At 42.6% G+C, this 18633-nt stretch overlaps 1 protein-coding gene across 4 annotated transcripts in view; it reads right to left on the bottom strand.

The window, feature by feature from the left end:
• The window catches only part of LOC106603321 (teneurin-1), a 188205-nt gene that overhangs the window by 38213 nt on the left and 131359 nt on the right, over positions 1–18633 (bottom strand). For all 4 annotated transcript variants that reach the window (XM_082974568.1, XM_014196852.3, XM_082974570.1 and 1 more), the window contains 6 exons: positions 12809–13003; positions 10968–11168; positions 6048–6233; positions 4964–4990; positions 4481–4627; positions 155–371 (listed from right to left, as the gene is read on the bottom strand). In XM_082974568.1, coding sequence (XP_082830694.1) covers positions 155–371; positions 4481–4627; positions 4964–4990; positions 6048–6233; positions 10968–11168; positions 12809–13003 — 973 coding nt within the window. The remainder of the gene's footprint in view (positions 1–154; positions 372–4480; positions 4628–4963; positions 4991–6047; positions 6234–10967; positions 11169–12808; positions 13004–18633) is intronic.

The following is an 18633-nucleotide window of genomic DNA, read 5'->3' as shown; positions in this document are numbered from 1 at the left end:
ATCCATACAGAGTACTGTGGTAGCCTACAAATAGCTGTGTATAAAAGGACCTGTACTTCAGTGGCAATTATAATTCTACAGTATATAACAAGCTATTCCTGTTCATTCATGCGGTACCAGAGGTAAATTGTATCGGCTATATTCTCTATTCTACCTGCTGTCGAATGGGATGTCTCCAGGGAAGACATGGGTGCTGTCCTTTCCAACCAGGAAGCGTACGCGGTCGTAGAAGAGGCGTGAGAGGAGCGAGGCATAGGGGGTCTGGTTCTGCTGGATCAGGTCCAGGGGGTCTGGGGAGCCCTGGCACAGAGGCCCACTGTGACAGCTCGGCTGCTGGCAGCAGTCTGGGTCCACACAGTCCGTCAGGCCATCTACAACAACACAATAACACAACATCATCACAGCTAAGTTTACACTGTACAGTATCTCAGGCTCCCAATGTTACACAGGTGGGAGAGTTAAATAACATTCAAAGCACAGAGGACCTTGTGAAATTGAGATGACATCTCTCAAGTGGTTTGAAACTGTAAATCACATTTCCGAATGATATAGAATAAATCGATAATGTTTCTCCTTAGTGGGACTACATCCACCCTATCCTTTAACACACAGTAATGAAGATCAGTTAGACATGGCTTAGCTGTGATGATTTGAACAATGTGGAGAAGCTGATGGTTAACAATATATCTAGTTCATGCCTGACAAGGAGCAAAATGCCAATCTGATTTATACAGTCTTAATACTGTACTTACTTGCTGCTCTATAATTGCAGTACAGTGCCTTCTTAATTATGTTCTCTTCAATGTCTAAAATGTGTGGGTCTGAGCAACGGCAGCACGTTGGGTCCATTAAATCCATAGACCCCTCTCAGGCAAACACTTTCAATAGTGCTGAAGTGAATGCTGACATTCATCAAGATTGCTGGCATTGAATGCCACACAACAGCAAAAGTACTTAAAAGTACTTACTTGGTAATTAAAAGCAGAATAATGTCTCTTGGTCTTTAGTACACGCCTTCCGCAACGCCCTCTCATAACACGTTTTAAAAGTATGGTTACTTATACCACAGACGGCAAATATGTGCAATGTGGAATTCATTCAGAATACAATTTTAAGTATGCTAACAGAAAAGAATAACGTGTAATTATATACAGTATGTGCCAAAGAAAATGTATTCAGTAAACGACTGACCAACACAACAGAATAACTACTGGGCCAAGAGCCATAACATCCCCATTCAGTGCTGGGCTGCCAAAGTAAAGGAGGCATGGTGCCCAGCTATAAGCTGGTTGGCAGGGTCAGCTCTAACTCCATCGGTCATGACCACAATGCATTTGTTTTGCTGGTTACAATACTGTATAGAACATCTCACTGAAATAATGTATCTGAGGACAATGACAGTTGTACTGTACCTGCCACTGCCACCATATTTACATAATCAACAAACAATGCAATAAAATAATGAAGAAAACTATTATTTGGGGGAGAATTGCTATCCATGTTTGTGGAATAATGTTGTACAATGAATATTGTCCACAGCTGCAAATGTAAAACAAAGCACTGGATGGTCAATTGTGTGGTTATAGTGACTCATTTATAGCTGGTTGGAAAAGTCCTGATCTTTTCTCTTAATCACTGCTCTTTTTCAGGTGATCATTTGCCATTCGCTTTTTCCAACCAATGCCTTTGACGAGGCCTCATTTGGAATATAAATGGCATTTCTAATGGAGTTGAGATGAGATGAAAATAGGAATATGTTCTGGGATTCTGACGTATATATATTGGCTTGGGAAACTAACTGACATGGGGTGATTATTTCCTCCTCTCCTTTGTTGGAGTGTCGGGCCAATTTGAGCCTCCTACAATTTCCCTCTACATTAAAGGAGGGCCAAAATGAATGTACATCATCCAAGATTCTCATCAGTCATAAGAACTCACACACAATGCGGAGGTCACATCTTTGAAGGGAGAGACATAGCTGCCGTGAGTAAACTAAATTAGGTTGTAGAATAATAGAGGAAAGGTTTACTGCCCAGGCTGCTGGCACATTACTGAACTGAATTGTGAATTTGTTTTCTATTGTATTGGGTTAGAAAAGAAAATACAGTGAATGATTTATGATCTACAAACAAATAAAGATACATTAACACATTAGCACACAAACACGGCTAGAGCAACTGGGAAAATTATCAAAGAAGGAAGACTTGTAAAAGTGAAGCAGCTGGCATGCTTCTATATAGAGGCTTACTGGGATAAAGCACCTGATTAAGGACTCTGAAGGTAAGAGATAATGGTGTTTCTTTTAAGTGCTGCCAGCCAGAGCTGAGAAAACATGTGGAGTGGGTGAGGTAGAGAGTTCATGCTCCAAACACATCTCTAGACTACCAGACTGTACACAATATTATGCTCTTACCTTCTCTACCACTTCTGTCTGCACATACCAAGGAACCAAACACTGTCTAATGTAGCTAATTAGCACCCTATGCAAAGAAGTTTATTTTAAAGCTGCAATATGTACATTTTTGGGCTACCTGACCGAATTCACATAAAAAAATGTTGTTACAGATCTGTCATTCTCATTGAAAGAAAGTCTAAGAAGCGGTAGATCTATTTTACGTGCGCTATTTCTATACTTCCTGTTCTTAAGTTTTATTTTTGCTCTATTACTTTGGGTTTTGTAAACCAGCTTCAAACAGCTCAAAATACAATATTATTGGTTAATGAAAATACATTTCACAGTGGTTTAGATGGTAAAATGATTCTCTGTTTTGTCACATAAACTGATATTAGGCGAACTATTTGAATTTTAGTTACCAGGAAATGGTGGAGAGATTTTTGCATATTGCACCTTTAAAACATCTGACTCATGTAGAGGAATTGGATGAGACATAGAACTCACACAGATTCAGTACATGTTGTAGCCTGTCACTTTAAATGAATGTACGGTATTCATAATTACTCTCAATTTCTTCATATTACACCTCAAATTGCATAATTGTTTTAGGTAAAGAAGAACATTGAGCGTTCCAAACCACATTCCTTTTTCCAGATGGTAGCTTGACTATACAGTACACAGAATTATGTTTTTATCTCCTTTGCCACACACAAAGGAAATTTACACCTCATATAAAATATACATTTACATTAAGAAGCTAACTCATGCACTAGATGAGAAGATACATGGTGCTCATACAGAAGCAGTATGTTTTCTAACCTGTCAATCATAGTTCATGCATCATACTAAACTACAGTAACTATGACATTACATGTATTACACTTCACATTACATCATTGTAAACTTTTTAAACGTTGAAACATCAAGAACGTGATGTAAGTCAGTGCACAAATGGCTTCTACTGTAGGGCATCTTTCCCCTCAAAGACATGGGCATTGAACCTGAGCTCCCTGTTCACTGGAACACCAGGTCAACAGGGAACACCAGGTCTGGTTCCCTGTTCACTGGAACACCAGGTCTGGTTCCCTGTTCACTGGAACACCAGGTCTGGTTCCCTGTTCACTGGAACACCAGGTCTGGTTCTCTGTTCACTGGAACACCAGGTCTGGTTCCCTGTTCACTGGAACACCAGGTCTGGTTCCCTGTTCACTGGAACACCAGGTCTGGTTCTCTGTTCACTGGAACACCAGGTCTGGTTCTCTGTTCACTGGAACACCAGGTCTGGTTCCCTGTTCACTGGAACACCAGGTCTGGTTCCCTGTTCACTGGAACACCAGGTCTGGTTCTCTGTTCACTGGAACACCAGGTCTGGTTCCCTGTTCACTGGAACACTAGGTCTGGTTCTCTGTTCACTGGAACACCAGGGGCTACACTCAAGCATGAATGTTTTAGAGGAGCCAAGCAGCAGGTAGCATACCACCAGCTAATTCCTTAGAGGTCTCCTTGGTCTGAGAGCCATGTCGACTGCTGTAGTGAGCCATGTCGACAGCTGTAGTGAGCCATGTCGACTGCTGTAGTGAGCCATGTCGACTGCTGTAGTGAGCCATGTCGACTGCTGTAGTGAGCCAGGTCGACTGCTGTAGTGAGCCAGGTCGACTGCTGTAGTGAGCCAGGTCGACTGCTGTAGTGAGCCAGGTCGACTGCTGTAGTGAGCCAGGTCGACTGCTGTAGTGAGCCATGTCGACTGCTGTAGTGAGCCATGTTGACTGCTGTAGTGAGCCAGGTCGACTGCTGTAGTGAGCCAGGTCGACTGCTGTAGTGAGCCATGTCGACAGCTGTAGTGAGCCATGTCGACAGCTGTAGTGAGCCATGTCGACTGCTGTAGTGAGCCATGTCGACTACTGTAGTGAGATTTAACAAAAGGAAAATGAAAAGGAAGAGAGCGGGAAATGCTTGTTGGCTCAGATGTCAGGAAGGAGAAGTGGAGTCCTAAATATTTCCTCCTCCTGACCTTCACCTGCGATGGAGGTCAAGTCATGAATCATTATTGAGCCACAGACAGACCACAGTCCACAGGGACCTTACCTCCGTCGTTGTCGGCGTTGTCATCACACTCTGTCTCCATGACAACATTGCATCCCATGCCGCTCCAGCTCGCCTGGCACACACAGTGCCACCCGCTCTGTTCCAGGGTGCAGCGACCGTGGCCATTGCACAGGCCTGGACAGCCGTCTGGATGGAGAGAGAGAGGAAAAGACAGACAGTCTGTGTATCAGAACACTGCCAGTCATTCCTCATGATTAAGGAGATGGGGACAAATGCTGCTACGCTTTTCATTTACATAAAATCCAGATGTCTGGCCATTCGAAAACATTTGTTACATATTTATTTATATTCCATCTCACATTAAACTGAATATGGTGAATGATCTGCCATTGGTTGGGCATCATACTTTCTCCTCAAAATTAATTAACATTTCAATGAATGTGCTTTGGAGGTAGGAATACCATTCAAAAACCCCTGCTGCTTTGAAACAATTCCATCCTAGAGAATGAGAAGGCATCTTACCTTTAACAACGAGATCCAGGTAATGCGCTATATACCATAGGAAGATAAAAGGAAGGAAGAAAAAAAGTGTGTGAGATTAGATTACTGAGCCTCAGAGATAATATGCTAGCACCAAGGCACATGAAGAGATAATTACAGCCTATTAATGTGCCAGGAGCTAAGCTTTATGATTTGATTCACACATCCACAGAGACACAGAGCCCATCTCCAATTCCACATCTCTAAAGGCAAGTGAAACGATTTCACAGGATTGTTTTCTTGCATTTCTGAAGTGAAAAAAATATCTTCTGGTTCTTTTATAAAATGTACTTGGCAGTTCCCAATTCTGTTAGTCCCAGATGACAAACTGCAGTGTTCTATCAAGGTGTAGCCACATTAATTGAGTGCGTTCGAACTTGGGGAGCAAATTATTCAGTTGCAAGAAACTAAAAATGCCTCCACTCTAGGGAAGAGGCCATGGCTGATGGAAAATTAGCCTGGCGGCAACAAACAGTTTCATTGTTACTCTGAGTTTTCATTCTCAAATAACAGCAATGAAGTGGATAAATTGTATAACAGACAGGCAGGGCACTGACATCATTGAACCCCAGCCAGTGTCTCTAAGACACATGGTAATATGTTACCCTCTTAAACCCCCTGCCTCGGTCCCTCTAAATGCCTAGCAAGGTTTGGTACCTGTTTTCTTCTAGCAGATGAATTGAATAACCGGGCAAGAATGAGTGTGTTCCATCTGACAACTGTGTGTCTAAATGATACAGCAGATGAATGGTTCACTGGGATAGCTAATGGTTTGCTAAACTGCTACACTGTTTACAATGTGTGGTGCTAGAAAAGATGCACTCAAATGGATAGCATATTCAATGATGTGTATCTGCAAAGATCTGTGGTTCACACATCTGTGTATTAGTGGTCACAGTTTTAAGACATGCTAAAACACCATCAAGCCTTAGTAAAGGGAATCAGCCCCATGGTTTCTAAACAGAGCAATAGCTACTAGAGTCACGTTACACGGTCTGTTTGTTAACCTCCTGTGGTAGGGTAGTGTTGGTCCTCGAGGGGGGGGGGGGGGGGGGGGGCGACTCACCGATGCTGCAGTGTTCTCCCTCCCAGCCGGGGTGGCACTCACACTGTCCGTTCTTACACTGGCCATGCTCCTTGCAGCGGGGGTGGCAGTCCTGCAGGTCACAGCCTGGCCCGTCCCAGCCCTCCTCACACTGGCACTTCCCTCCCACACACACACTGTGGGCACTGCAGGGCACCGGACACACCTCTGCACACGGACACAGAGAGAGACAGGCACGGGTCTTACTGCTTTGGGCAACAGACAGTACACCTCTACACAGGCCAGATGGACATGTCAAAGGCCAGCTGCATCATTGCTCCCAAAATACTTGTGATCATTTCCGATGAATTAATTCAGGATCCTAGACACTAATCTTGTCTTGCAAGTTCATCTAATAGAACTCAAAAATGTTATATTTTTAAAAAGAATATTATAAAACCCATTTTTATTCTTAGCTCTACCTACCTACTCATGACATAAAACTCAAATTTTGTTTGTTATAATACTTTCTAACTATGTCGAGTGCTGCAGGTGCAGTTATAAAACATTCAATGCTTAAAGTTTTAGAGGTTTAATGATATTCAATGAATAATTTCTGTGGAATATGGAGAGTACATCCTATCAGCAAGTAGCCAATCAGCAGAGAGAAGAAAGAGCTGCGGGCGCAGAAAGGCCACTTATCCCCACACATGAAAACGGCATTCACATTTAAATATCCATCATATTTAATCATGCCATAACCACTTCATTTGCATTTTATTAATCTCGATTTTTCTACCATTAAGTATATGACATTTCTATTCATTTTGTCTCTGCATCTGCTTGCAATGGAATTCAACATGTTTGCTGTCTAACACAATTTTATAGTAACGGTTGAATGTTGCCATTATCCTCGATGCGCTTGGATTTCTATGTAAAAATAATCACAAACACATTGATACATATAGGCTACTTCAGTGTGTTACAATCAGGTTACAGTAGGTTTACTCCATGGTAATGATATAGGCAGTAAAGCCACACACAGTCAACGTTTCAAGTAATTCTGCATACACTTGAGTGAACACAAAATCAATTTCCACTTTTGGATCGAAATACTGAACTTTGCTTTGGAAGGCTAGAAAAAAAGAGTGGGTTGAGTGAATGTACATTTCTTTCATGGTTATGGAAGCCGAGGCACCACACTGCTCCAAGATTCAATTCATTGGAAAGCGAAATAACCTCCACACGTGCCATTTTCCATTTTGGCCATCACTGAAAACTTAATTGATAGGAAAAGTAATGAAGAAAGAGGGACTACTTTTCGTTTTGAGGAATGTCTTAATATGCAGCCCACCTCTCAGGGTTTCGCCCAACCTAAATACAGGACTCTAGGAACAGAAACATTAATAATATGAAGATGAGCAGACATTGATATGACAGGCAGGCTTTATTCTAAAGGGTGGAGGCTTCCATAATATTTTGTTGGCAATGTGTTTCCATTCTTCTCCATATATATAATAAGCAGTGAAATCAGCAGTAGGGTGTATTAGTGTGTTGTTGTGTGGCAGCTAGCAGCAGGCAGCTAATCTGTAGACCATTCCCTGGGCTACTGAGGAACCTGATATCCTTCTTGATCTAGCTGCTACATGAGTTGGGTTGGCTAATTCTCTAATTCTCTCTTTCTCTCTCTCGGAGGACTTGAGCCCTAGGACCATGCCTCAGGACTTCCTGGCATGATGACTCCTTGCTGTCCCCAGTCCACCTGGCCGTGCTGCTGCTCCAGTTTCAACTGTTCTGCCTGCGGCTATAGAACCCTGACCTGTTCACCGGACATGCTACCTGTCCCAGACCTGCTGTTTTCAACTCTCAGAGACAGCAGGAGCGGTAGAGATACTCTCAATGATTGGCTATGAAAAGCCAACTAACATTTACTCTTGAGATGCTGACTTGTTGCACCCTCGACAACTACTGTGATTATTATTATTTGACCATGCTGGTCATTTATGAACATTTGAACATCTTGGCCATGTTCTGTTATAATCTACACCCGGCACAGCCAGAAGAGGACTGGCCACCCCTCATAGCCTGGTTCCTCTCTAGGTTTCTTCCTAGGTTTTGGCCTTTCTAGGGAGTTTTTCCTAGCCACCGTGCTTCTACACCTGCATTGCTTGCTGTTTGGGGTTTTAGGCTGGGTTTCTGTACAGCACTTTGAGATATCAGCTGATGTAAGAAGGGCTATATAAATACATTTGATTTGATTTGGCACAAGTACAGTATAACCGACGGTTATCGATGAAGACCGTCATGAAAATAAAATAAGTCATAAGTGTTAAAAATAAGAATACAAAAAAAAATGGTGTGCAACAAACAGCTGACTGAAGACGGGATGGTCGGACATTCGTGCAGTTGAGTCCGTTTTGGACGTAACATGGACTCTTAAACGCCCACGCTAGTAGAAATCCACTTCCTCGAGCTGAAAGACCACGGTCAGTAATAAATAATTGTTTAAGTCAAAGTATGATATATTTGGGGTTGAAGTGACAAAACTGAACTGCTCGCTTTGTGCAAATTAGTGCCAATGACGTGTTTTTTCCTATGAAATGATATGTAAATCGTTTTTTGCCTACGTTTTGTTTCAGGGCTTGGTTTTATTTTGATGGTTTGTTTATTAATTAGAAACACCTGCAAATTTTGCGAGTCGCGACTGAGCTGAGCAATATAATTGAGCATCTTCAGTTATTAGGTAGCCTACCTAATTTGCTAACTGAAGGACTGCAAGCGCCATTTGAGCCGCGATTCGCTCTACCAAAACAGGTGAGTCTTTCTCAAATTGTTCCCTTTTTAGACAACCACATTTTGCAGGTGTTTTCTTTTTGCCCTGTGTTTGATTTGTGAGCTTAAAGGAAAACTCTACTCAAAAACTATCTTATGGCATTTTCCATTTGTCCATTGTTGATAGTCCCAAAATCTTTTTCCATGTCAGCAATCAAGTTTTCAAGATGTATAACTTTCAAAATACCAATATGATGCATTTTACATCATTAATTTTTTTACACAAAGTGGATTTCTGTTTTCTCACTGAAAAGTGTTTTGTGTTCTCTTGGCCTTAACTAAATACTAAACCATCTTTTGATTTCTGAATGTGTCGGCACCGGGGACTCGGGATGTGGCTGCGTTATTGACGTCATGTTATTAATCAGGCCTTTTGATTTGAACGGATTGTTTTCATTTTGTAGGCTAGGCTAGGCTACCTATTTACTGATTTAAATGATGGATAAAGCTTTAGCACTCTGAGCTTGTTCCCAATGAGCAGTGCTTTACTTTATTATGTTGCTGTCCAGCCCACTGTGGTCAGCACCCCCAACTCCAAACATCTTGCCGCGGCTATGGCACACATAGATACAGAATGACTAAAACGAGCTTGCCCTGGCAATTTGACTGGTAAACTCATGGGTACACTCGCAATGGATGCGTGGTATTGTGATGTAATCATTTCCATGGTAATGTAGAATGTTCATTCAAATGATGTTAACTGATGTGGCTCATGAAATGGAATGTAGTTTTTGTAATATCAGTTGAGTTGAATCAACAAATCACAGCACATATTTTAGCACATATTTTACTTCCTGCTTTGCTCCTATGGGTACACTCACAAAGGCTGCCAGTCCATCCATTATGCCATCATTGACTTGAATGGTGATGTCCGTTCTATTCATTCTATTTCTATGGCAGCACATGCAGTCAGGAGCGGAGGAGAAAATGTGCTACCAAAAAAACATTGACCGTCACAGCCCTATAATGAGATCTACATTTGTATCACTGGCTGAACAAAACCAAAACAACAACTTTTAGACAAAGATGACAAACAACACAGAGGAATATCCAGCATCATCTCCTACAGCCTCAGTCAGATCAGCTTCCCTGAGATGTTTTTACAACCACTGTGTCAACGCTGTCTGTTATCAGTAGGAACCATACAGTCATTGGTGGCAACTCTTGTTATCAACGTCCTCTGACTAAAATAAATTAATTAAACATTTCAGTAAGAGACAGCCGTTCACCATGAATAAATATGAACAAATTCCCACGTCAAATGAAGTGTAGACTTTTCATCTGGAGGCAGACAGTCAAAATAAATGCATTATACTTTTTCTACTTTTTCAAGTGTAGCAGTGAAATGAATGTTAATCCAATGCAATGAAAAAAACTTTAATTCGTTCTGTATAAACAGACAGAAAGGTGACCTAAATTCAAATACAAAAATCAGATGAACAGATAACGCCTATGCTAAAAATAACAGATTTAAATTGTACAAAGGAGCATATCTCGGGATGAATCCCAACCATGACATTATTGTTCCCTGGAGGAGGCATGTTAAAAAATGAATAGTTTTAAAATAATCATTAGTATGCAACAATGCATATGCATATATTGATAAAGAAACAAGAAGTGCATTTGGCTGAATTGGGAGCCATGGAGCGCAGTCCAATTTACACACAGCATGTCAGAGAAATGATTGCTAATTTGTCTGATAGGCTGCTGGGTGTGTGAAGGTTTCCTTCTGCTAGGAGCTGGCAGATCATTACAAGCAGAAAAACACATTGCCAGGGTCTGTGTTACTCAGTCAGAGGTAAGACCAAAAGTTAGAGTCATGTACAGCAGATGCAATCTAGTCATTTAAATCACAGCCAGACAGAAAAGAGTGGGGGCCTGACTACACGTAAACCTTTTATTGGGGGTTAAGGACGTGATTGAACTCCAAAGGCTCCCCTCTAAGTGTCTGGGAGTGGACATTCCGACTCCGAATGTGAGGTAATGGTTTAAGTGAGGTAACAGTCTGAAAGCACCTTATTCGAGTGTGTGTCTGTATGTAGGACAAAACCTACCGTATAGAGATAGAGAGTAGAGATGTGTTTTTCTCTATATATGGCTCTGCATGTACGTCATGGTTCTTGTACTCACCGGTAGAGCAGTCAGAGCCAGTCCAGCTGGAATCACAGGTACAGCTGCCAGAGTCTGGAAGGTATTTCCCATGGCCTGAACACTGCTCCTGGCATGCTGGCAGGGGGCTCTCGCAGTCTGGGCCTCCCCACCCCGTTGAACACAAGCACTCCCCCTTCACACACACACCATGGCCAGAACACTGAGGGTCCAGGCAGTCCACTGGCCATGCAGAACCAGGGAGGTGAGAGAGAGGGGGGGTGGAGGGAGCGAGCGAGCGAGACAGTGAGAAAGAGAGCGTGAGAGAGAAAGTGTCAATATTTCATGCCCCTCCCTGACCATCTGTATATTGTTTGAATCATCTCAGCTTCTGAATTTTCTGTCCTCTATGGGTAGGTACTGACACAAAACACCTCCATCACATCTTTCCTCTATGGGTAGGTACTGACACAAAACACCTCCATCACATCTTTCCTCTATGGGTAGGTACTGACACAAAACACCTCCATCACATCTTTCCTCTATGGGTAGGTACTGACACAAAACACCTCCATCACATCTTTCCTCTATGGGTAGGGGCTGACACAAAACACCTCCATCACATCTTTCCTCTATGGGTAGGTACTGACACAAAACACCTCCATCACATCTTTCCTCTATGGGTAGGTACTGACACAAAACACCTCCATCACATCTTTCCTCTATGGGTAGGGGCTGACACAAAACACCTCCATCACATCTTTCCTCTATGGGTATTGGTACTGACACAAAACACCTCCATCACATCTTTCCTCTATGGGTAGGGGCTGACACAAAACACCTCCATCACATCTTTCCTCTATGGGTAGGGGCTGACACAAAACACCCCCATCACACCTTGCTGATTCATTACATTGTCTGTGTACTTCAGTGGTGTTCATTCTAACAGTGTCACTGTAACCTTGCGAGAACAGCGTGTCCTAGCAGTGAATGGTTTATTACTGAGAACGCGTCGCACCATGAGGAAAACATGGCCATCTACAACAAGAACATGGAAACGTCTGCAGCTTTTACACAAGATTCTCATAAAGAATTAACAATAAACAGCTTCAATCCATGTCTGGAGCTAATTGATCACATTTAGTCGTGATACACTTCAGAACAACCCCACCCACCCAACTAATGCACACTACAAAAAAGAAAAAAGAAAAATCTATGCAGTGTTAACCACAGTAATTACCACAAGGCTTGCAGGCTGGATCCTAGTCACAGGCTCATTGGCTCAAGGTTATTCTCTAGCACGGATATCTCAGACAAAGCCAATAATTACCCCACTGGATACAACTACCTAAGGACAATCAATTGATTTGGCTGTTTCATCCTAAGCATTCTTCATGACGTGCATGAAAAGCGGGGAGCGGCTGTTTGTGTGTGTGTGTGTGTGTGTGTGTGTGTGTGTGTGTGTGTGTGTGTGTGTGTGGTGTGTGTGGGTGTGTGTGTGTGTGTGTGTGTGTGTGTAGAGGATAATCTATTTGGTCAATCTGATTTTGCACACAAAAACTCTCTCCATAATTAAAATGATGTGAAAGGAGGATACTGGATTTATTGTTGCTGTGGTTAAATAGTAGGCCTAATCAGACAGTCTATAAAACACTTTGGTGTGTGTCCTTGTGCAAAACCCAATAACAAACAGAACACTGGTCAGGCTAGTGGTTAGAGCCCTGAACTAACAACTAGTGGCTTTTCGGCATGCCTCTGTTATTGCACTTTGTGATAAGGGATGCACCAAACCAAAGCTCTTTGGCTAGGCTAAATACAACTGTATCCTATCCCTATGCCTGTGTCAACAGCGATAATGATTATTATTAGGACAGGATCCTTGCCTTGTTCACAGTTGTTGCCCTTGTAGGCGGGGCTGCACATACAGATGCCGTTGACACAGGTGCCGTGGTTGGAGCAGGTGGGATCGATGCACTGGTCCTCCTGGATGTCACACTCTGGGCCCTTCCAGCCCGGGTGACACTGGCAGTAACCTTTCTCATAATCTCCATTCCCACTGCACAGGACAGGACAGGAGTCTGCAAGGGAAGCACATGAAGACAGTAGCCCTCAAGAAATACTGTGGTGTAAAGAAAATACATCTAATACTGTACTGTATATGCATTAGTGCATTGACGTGTTCACATTCAAAACCTTCACTCAAAACAGGTTGCTGTCTAGGATGTGAATTATAAAGCTTTGTGTCATTCCAGCACAGGAAGGTACTAGTTAGTACTCACCCTGAGATCCCAGTGGTGATCTCCCCACGAGCCATATACAGGTTTCACCCATCACCAATATCTTACTAATAAGCATGCAGCTGAATTCACCTAATCCTCTCCCCCTGATGATAGTGCTGTAAGTACTCTTCCCTCCGCTGGGCACAGGCCACGCACCCCCACTCAGACCCTCTTCCCGTGAAATCCACCTAATCTCTCAAGCACTTCAATTTTGCTCAAGTGGCACCTGAGTCAAACTCCAGTAGCTGCTGTGTGGCGCTGCAGCGGCTGTGTCTCCCTCCAACACCCCCCTCTATTTCCCAAGGCCCCTCCATCCACCACTTGGTGCCTTAGCATGAAAATGGATATTTACAAAATGAGGAAGAAGCTTAGAGCTCAGAGGCTGAAGCATGGAGACACATGGTAAACACCAGAGCAGAACATACTGTGCTGTATAAATAGATTCAATAGAGATCCTTGTTCACATGCCGTTAACCCTTTGGGGTGTAGTCTAAACACAACTCATATCACTAACATATTGCATTTGCACATTGTCTTTCATTCCTATGCTACATGTACTGTATAGGCACTCATAGTGAACCATTTTCCAGTGTCTTTAAAACCTATGTGAGAGAACGACTCCATTCTCTTCTCCTCTCCTCTCCTCTGATCTCCTCTCCTCTCCTCTGATCTCTCATGCCTCCAGTCTGTCCGTCTGTTTATGTACTGTTGCAGTGTGGAAGTTATGCCTTACAGACCCTGGCCTGTCCATTAGTCTCCATAATATGTCACAGTTCCACACCGGGAACAGTAATAGACACATTATGCTTGCTACAGTGACTCCCTGACCACAGATTTAGGCAGAGACAGATTAAGGCTTTCGACCAGAGCAGGTCGGCCTGGGCCAAGAGAGACCACTTTGACCACAAAGTGGATCTGAAATTACCACTTGCTTTCCTCAATTAATGCAAAGATTGTAAATAATCCTCAGAGACAATCAAAATACTCTCATTCAGAATGGCTTTTGGCAGTATACATTATGAAGCACCAGGCTTAATAAAACAGTACCCACACAGAAAAAAACACATGAATTTCAAGTAATCACGTGATCTTATGTCAAGTTAATGTGATAACGTGACAACATGTAAAAGCAACATGTGATAACATGAAACTGCACATGTGAAAACATGCTTTCATGTGAAATAAATGTGACAACATGAGGATGCAAACATTTTTCACATGTGAAAATGTCATTCCACATGTGAGATACAGATTTTAAGTAGTGTTGATTTGAGGTCGGTTCAATATATCACAGTTTTCATTTTCGGTTTTGTTCATTTATTTGTGCTCCTGAGTGGCTCAGCGGTCTAAGGCACTCCATCTAGAGGTGTCACTACAGGCCCTGGTTCGATTCCAGGCTGAATCACAACCGGCTGTGATTGGTAGTCCCATAGGGCGGTGCACAATTGGCCCAGTGTCGTCCGGGTTTGGCCGGGGTAGGCTGTCATTTTAAATAAGAATTTGTTCTTAACTGACTTGCCTAGTTGAATAAATACATAAAATGTACTATGTATTATGTGGGTTGAATGCTGTTACAGAGAATAAAACAATTAATAAAAGTCCCATGATGGCAGTGACTGCTTATCACTTATTAACCATAATTTATTCATAAAATATTTCAGTTATTGTGTATATTACATTTATTTTTTACTTTATTATTTAATTCCAAGTCATCATCTCACCTCTATAGAGCTGCTGCCTATGCTGTCTGACAAAAATCACTATTTTAGGAGTTCTTCAAATTAAATAAAGCAAACTTTTATGACTGCTAAATACCAACTATCAATCACTTAAATCATGTATTTTCAGGTAGAAATACCTTGCGAAGCAACTGCTCTCTATCCCTCTCGATCGCGCATTATTCTGACTCTTTTCTCCCTCTCAGTATCTGCCCCACACTAACCTAACGTAGCAGGTGTAGAAGGGGGCGGCAGGTAGCCTAGTGGTTAGAGCGTTGGAATAGTAACCGAAAGGTTGCAAGATAAAAAGATAGAGGTAAAAAGGTAAAAAAAGAAAGAGACTGGACAAGTAGGTGCACAATGGATTACGGTCATTGTAATTAATTACCATGTTACCACCTGCCCTAAACTATGTAGAATATTTGCCTGTTCAAAACTACAACTCCCTACTACATCCCCCAGTTTAGGCTTGACCTGATGTATATCTAGAGAAACTGTGCAATGTGAGCATTGAGCTCCCAGAAAAAATAAGAACTAAATGGAATTCAAATAATTGAACAGCCTTTGGTCAATTAGTTGTTTAAAAAACAAAAACTAACCGACATTTCGGGTAATTGCTCAGCACTTATTTTAACATGTGAACGTTTTTCACTTGAAAATGCAATGACATGGGGTTTTACAGTAAGTGGTACACTGTACAGCTGAAATACAAAACAAATCTTTAATCAGTGACATTTGCGGTACGCTGACCTTTCTGCTGCACCACAAAGTGTATAGCATTCCCCCATACAATACATCACTGCCATCTGCACTGCTATTTTAGTTATCAGTTAATATGACTATTGTCTCATCAATGATTTAATTGACTTATTTCAGCAATTTGAGAGTTTTCTGTATAGTTGTCTAATGTTGGTGGGGCATATTACTCTATTTAAATGTTACACCTGAATCACTATGATAAATATAATATTTTTTCTTGAGTGTATTTATAACAAAGCTGAGATTTACTTTGTATAAAATATAAGAGTGTAGGCATACACGTGAATCAGTCATTGACACAGACATGGTGGCATAGCAGGTAGATCGGAATGCGGTTGTGAATTTACATCCCAGGTGAGTACATGTTGAATAATACTGTATAAATAAATGTAATCATGTATATCAAATATTTAAGTTGAAAAAACACTATGTTAAAAGCACTGTTTGTGTGTGTATGCTAACAATACATTTTTGTTTGCAGGGCATCACCTGTGAAAGGTAATGTCATCACGTGAAAATTCACATGTGAAACTTCATGTGAAATATCATTGCATGAAGTGTTCCAAAAACACATAGTTTTACATGTGAAAGAAAATTGAAATAATTTCTATAAGGGTAGCCAATGTTATATGATTGATTGGACTTTACTTTGCAGAATAATTTGACACGGGTGCCTTGTAAGGATCCGTCTCCGAGAGGGTAATCTACCTTTACCATCGGTCCTATTAGCCAACGTACAATCAATCGATAATAAAATAGACGAACTACGATCATGTATATCCTACCAATGGGACATTAAAAACTGTAATATTTTATGTTTCACCGAGTCGTGGCTGAACGACGACATGAATAACATACAGCTGGTGGGTTTTAAGCTTTTTCGGCAGGATAGAACAGCGGCCTCTGGTAAGACAAGGGGTTGGGGTCTATGTATATTTGTAAACAACAGCTGGTGCACGAAATCTAGGTGCTCGCCTGAGGTAGAGTATCTCATGATAAGCTGTAGACCACACTATTTACCAAGAGAGTTTTCATCTGTATTTTTCGTAGCTGTCTATATACCACCACAAACCAATGCTGACACTAAGACCGCACTCAATGAGCTGTATACGGCCACAAGCAAACATGAAAACGCTCATCCAGAGGCGGCACTCCTAGTGGCCGGGGACTTTAATGCAGGGAAACTTAAATCTGTTTTACCTAATTTCAACCAGCATTTTAAATGTGCAACCCGAGGGAAAAAAAACTCTAGACCACCTTTAATCCACACACAGAGATGCGTACAAAGCTCTCCCTCGCCCTCCATTTGGTAAATCTGACCATAATTCTATCCTCCTGATTACTGCTTACAAGCAAAAACTAAAGCAGGAAGCACCAGTGACTCGGTCAATAAGAAAGTGGTCAGATGAAGCAGATGCTAAGCTACAGGACTGTTTTGCTAGCACAGGCTGGAATATGTTCCGAGATTCTTCCGATGGCATCGAGGAGTACACCACATCAGTCACTGGCTTCATCAATAAGTGCATTGATGACGTCGTCCCCACAGTGACCGTACTAAATGATGCATTAAACAGGTAAAGCGTCAATACAGGACTAAGATTGAATCGTACTACACCGGCTCCGACGCTTTTCGGATGTGGCAGGGCTTGGAAACTATTACAGACTACAAAGGGAAGCACAGCCGTGATCTGCCAAGTGACACGAGCATACCAGATGAGCTAAATTATTTTTATGCTCGCTTCGAGGTATGTAACACTGAAGCATGCATGAGAGCATCAGCTGTTCCGGATGACTGTGTGATCACGCTCTCCGTAGCCGATGTGAGTAAGACCTTTAAACAGGTCAACGTTCACAAGGCCACAGGGCCAGTCGGATTACCAGGACGTGTACTCTGAGCATGCGCTGACCAACTGGAAAGTGTCTTCACTGACATTTTCAACCTGTCCCTGACTGAGTATATAATACCAACATGTTTCAAGCAGACCACCATAGTCCCTGTGCCCAAGAACACAAAGGTAACCTGCCTAAATGACTACCGACCCGTAGCACTCACGTCTGTAGCCATGAAGTGCTTTGAAAGGCTGGTCATGGCTCACATCAACACCATAATCCCAGAAACACTAGACCCATTCCAATTTGCATACCGCCCTAACAGATCCACAGATGATGCCATCTCTATTACACTCAACACTGCCCTTTCCCACCTGGGCAAAAGGAACACCTATGTGAGAATGCTATTCATTGTCTACAGCTCAGTGTTCAACACCATAGTGCCCTCAAAGCTCATCACTAAGCTAAGGACCCTGGGACGCAGGCCTCCTAATTGTCCCTAGAATTTCTAAGCAAACGGCTGGAGGTAGGGCTTTCTCCTATAGAGCTCCATTTTTATGGAATGGTCTGCCTACCAATGTGAGAGACGCATTACTGGTGTTCTTCCATGCCGTCCATGGGAGGGGTGCGTCACTTGAGTTGGTTGAGTCACTGACGTGGTCTTCCTGTCTGGGTTGGCGCCCCCCCTTGGGTTGTGCCATGGCGGAGATCGTTGTGGGCTATACTCGGCCTTGTCTTAGGATGGTAAGTTGGTGGTTGGAGACATCCCTCTAGTGGTGTGGGGGCTGTGCTTTGGCAAAGTGGGTGGGGTTATATCCTGCCTGTTTGGCCCTGTCCGGGGGTATCATCGGATGGGGCCACAGTGTCTTCTGATCCCTCCTGTCTCAGCCTCCAGTATTTATGCTGCAGTAGTTTATGTGTCGGGGGGCTAGGATCAGTCTGTTACATCTGGAGCATTTCTCTTGTCTTATCCGGTGTCCTGTGTGAATTTAAATATGCTCTCTCTAATTCTCTCTTTCTCTCTTTCTGTCTTTCTCTCGGAGGACCTGAGCCCTAGGACCATGCCTCAGGACTACCTGGTATGATGACTCCTTGCTGTCCCCAGTCCACCTGGCCGTGCTG

This window comes from Salmo salar, chromosome 04, assembly GCF_965601325.2.
Source record: "Salmo salar chromosome 04, fSalSal1, whole genome shotgun sequence".
Lineage (NCBI taxonomy): Eukaryota > Metazoa > Chordata > Actinopteri > Salmoniformes > Salmonidae > Salmo > Salmo salar.
Note: the sequence above shows the minus strand (reverse complement) of the source record. Positions and strands in the feature narration are given on the sequence as shown.